This window comes from Buceros rhinoceros, unplaced genomic scaffold (assembly GCF_000710305.1).
Source record: "Buceros rhinoceros silvestris isolate BGI_N320 unplaced genomic scaffold, ASM71030v1 scaffold38572, whole genome shotgun sequence".
NCBI classification, from domain to species: Eukaryota; Metazoa; Chordata; class Aves; order Bucerotiformes; family Bucerotidae; genus Buceros; species Buceros rhinoceros.
Window position 1 is genome coordinate 1 of NW_010399014.1, and position 3,128 is coordinate 3,128.

The 3,128-nt window shown below is 49.9% G+C and overlaps 1 protein-coding gene across 1 annotated transcript in view; it reads left to right on the forward strand.

Moving 5' to 3' along the window:
• Positions 1 to 44: 44 nt before the first annotated feature.
• BCAS2 (breast carcinoma amplified sequence 2) overlaps positions 45 to 3,128 on the forward strand; it is a gene marked incomplete at its 5' end in the record, with an annotated part of 3,703 nt that continues 619 nt past the window's right edge. Inside the window, 3 exons of the mRNA XM_010131319.1 lie at positions 45 to 206; positions 1,829 to 1,879; positions 2,906 to 2,986. Coding sequence (XP_010129621.1) covers positions 45 to 206; positions 1,829 to 1,879; positions 2,906 to 2,986 — 294 coding nt within the window. The remainder of the gene's footprint in view (positions 207 to 1,828; positions 1,880 to 2,905; positions 2,987 to 3,128) is intronic.

Sequence of the window (3,128 nt, forward strand, 5' to 3'; positions counted from 1 at the left end):
GCCTGCCGCCCCTTCTCCTGAGTTGGGCGGGCGGCGCGTTCCAGGTACGAGCTGCCGGCCCCGTCCTCCGGGCAGAAGAACGATATCACGGCGTGGCAGGAGTGCGTGAACAACTCCATGGCGCAGCTGGAGCACCAGGCGGTCCGCATTGAGAACCTGGAGCTCATGTCGCAGCACGGCTGTAACGCTTGGAAGGTGTACAACGAGTAAGGCCTTCACCTGCTTTGCTGAGCCTGGCTGGAGTTCTGACTTCAGCGTCTGTATGTTTCTCATGTTTTCTTGTGTAAGTCCAGTGGGGGTGTTTGGATCATACCCTGGAACAGCCGAGCCCCTTGAGAGAGCTCTGTGTGGCAGAAAGGGGAGCTGATCGGGAAGAGAAGGAGCCGAATGGACCCAAGAAGTAGCCTGTGTTTCCATACATCCCAGTCTTGAATTTTGTGCGTTATTGCTTGCACAGCAGTTGGTGATGATGGGCTTTAGCTGGGGATAACTGAGTGGACTAATGACAGCCTGTGAAACGGTAATTCAGTAGGGGAAATAAAGATGACTTACTACTGATCCTGCCCAGGCTGGGCCAGTTATTAATAAAGCTGTTGCAAAAGCAAAAAAAAAAGTTGTAGATAGTACGGCTACAGGAAGCACCAGAGCTATTTCAGGCAGGGAATGTTAATGTCCACTTTTGAGAAGGGTTAGCTGAGCCTTAGAGAAAGGTGTCATCATGGCTTGGTTTTGCGAACAAAGATCTGGGAAGGGCTTTTCCCACGCTCACTGCAGGCGATGAGTGCACCCTTTGGGCCTGTGCGGTGGATTTTTTAGGTGAGGCGCAGCGTGCGCGGAACTGGCTCCACCTTTTACACCTGAGGTTCATCTGCCAGGGCCTAGCGAGCTTGGACAGTGACAGCAAAGTCCTCAGGTCGTAGGTTTGTTTAGAGTGTTCTTCTCTGAGATGATGGATGCCTTACAAGGCTAAACGAGCTCCATCTGCCCGGGTTTGGAGTCAGAGTTGTCCTTCTCCTAGGATGGCTGCCAGAAGGCTAGTGAGCCCATCCTGCCCGTGGACACACTTTGTCTGACCCTTCAGTTGAGACCTGTCTGGCCTGGGAGACCCCACCGGAGGCACATGCCACCACCAGCAGAGCTCTCAACCTCACAAGGGCACGCAAGCTCCTTCCCCATGACAAGGGGGTGCCTGTGAATGAGTCGCTGCTCTACTCCAGACATCACAGACCCGGGCACGGGGCGGCCAGGGCCTGCCAAGAACGGGAGTCCTGGAGGGTAGAGAAAGGTGTAGACAAAAGGCATGTGAAGCTTACCACTGAGAGAAGGCAAAGGGCTGTTAGCTGAGGAGAAGGGAGGGAGGGAGCAGATATGTTAGTGCATCAGGAAGCGAAACGAACTGTTTGTGCTCTGATAATGTGTGAAGGAAACGATAATAAAAATGGGTTACAGGTGATTTTAGAATTAAAATTAGAAGATGGGTGATAAGGTAGGGAGATGTTAGGATAGCGTTCCAGTCAGAATAGCACAAGCATGTGGTAACAAGCTCAAAAATAAAACTCGATCAGCTCATGGATATAGTTTTATGATACTGTCTGATGGCAAGAGCCAACCACCGTGATTATTGAAGGTTTATGTTTTAAAACTGCCTGTGTGACAATTGCAGTGTTTTGGCGTTGTGTCGTTCCCTCAGGAGCAAAGAGCACAGACTGCCCAGAGAACGAGTTGAAGGGGCTTGTTGTGTCCTTAACGTGAAGGGTTAAATTGCAGGTTAAACGGGTCCGATCTAGGGATTGTATGTTTTTCTAATGCTTTGCTTGCATTCTGTTAGACATCTGGTTCATATGATAGAACAAGCCCAGAAAGAGCTTCAGAAGTTGAGGTGAGTCATTCTTCTTTCTATTTTCATGCTGAAGTTGAAAGTCCCCCCCAATAATGAAGAAACCTGTGCTGCCCTCCCCAAGCCGTTACATTTGTAATGCCAGTTCCACTCAAACTCTGGTCTGTGTTTTTTTTGTTTCAACTGAATCTCTGCTTTGAGCAGAACGGATTGTGGTGGAACGCTCCCTGAAACGCAGTCGTGTTCTCTGCTCGCTGCCGACAGACTTTAGCGTGTGGGCAGAGGCACGCTCCCAGATGGGTTTGGCCAATGTTTGAGAGTGGATGCTTTAGTGACGGGATGGGTTACGCAGGAAGAGAGGTTGCAGTGTTGAAATGATGCGCCTGTGTAGTTCACTCTGTTCCTACTGACGTGGCAAGTAAAGCTGTTCAGGTTTAGGTGAGCTACCATCATTTTCAGCCTCAAGGTGGGACCATAGACTGGGACAGGGGCAGGGCAAGTTCCACAGCGAGTCACATCTGTTATCAGTAGCTACATGTTTAGATGAGCTGGACAGAACCGGTGTGGGAAAGGGAGAGAACTTAGGCTGGGAAGGCCGAAGGACCACCGCGATGTGTGGCGAGGAGGCCACACAACGGGAGCACTTGCAGAGTGAGCTGGGAACTACTTAGAGACTACTTAGATATCTCAAGTATCTGCGCTTCTCAGATGCCTCATGAATTACTGAATTTTGTGAGCGATTAGCAGTTCATCTTTGCTTTCCTGACTTTTTTTTCCAGAGAGAACAAAGCAGATCTCCTCTGTTCTGCACTTGTGCAGCAGCAGTAGGCTTCAACGTTTAAACCTTTGGTGGAAGGTTTTTTCTTTCTTCTTCATTTACCTCAGGGTTCTGTGTCAGCCCTGTACTGGGATTTGTCCATCTCTGTGTTGTAGCGTGGTCCTGGCAACACGAGTGTTTTCCAGTAGTGCTTCCAGGCCTTAAGTGTATTTCGAGATTAGCAGCAGATATTACACATTGTAAAAAAGAAGACGCAAAGAATCCAAACTTACAGATCTTTTTCTCCCCAGGAAGAACATTCAAGATCTGAACTGGCAGCGGAAGAACATGCAGCTGACAGCTGGGGCTAAGCTACGAGAAATGGAATCCACGTGAGTAACGGGTGTTTTGTGTTCAATCTTCCACAAGTATCTTTTCTTGCAATTCCTCCACGCAGCAATGAGCTCTCTCCGTGCTGCGGCAGGACGGTTCTGCGCGAAGAGCGCCGCTGTGCCCCAGGCGTTCTGCAGGGTC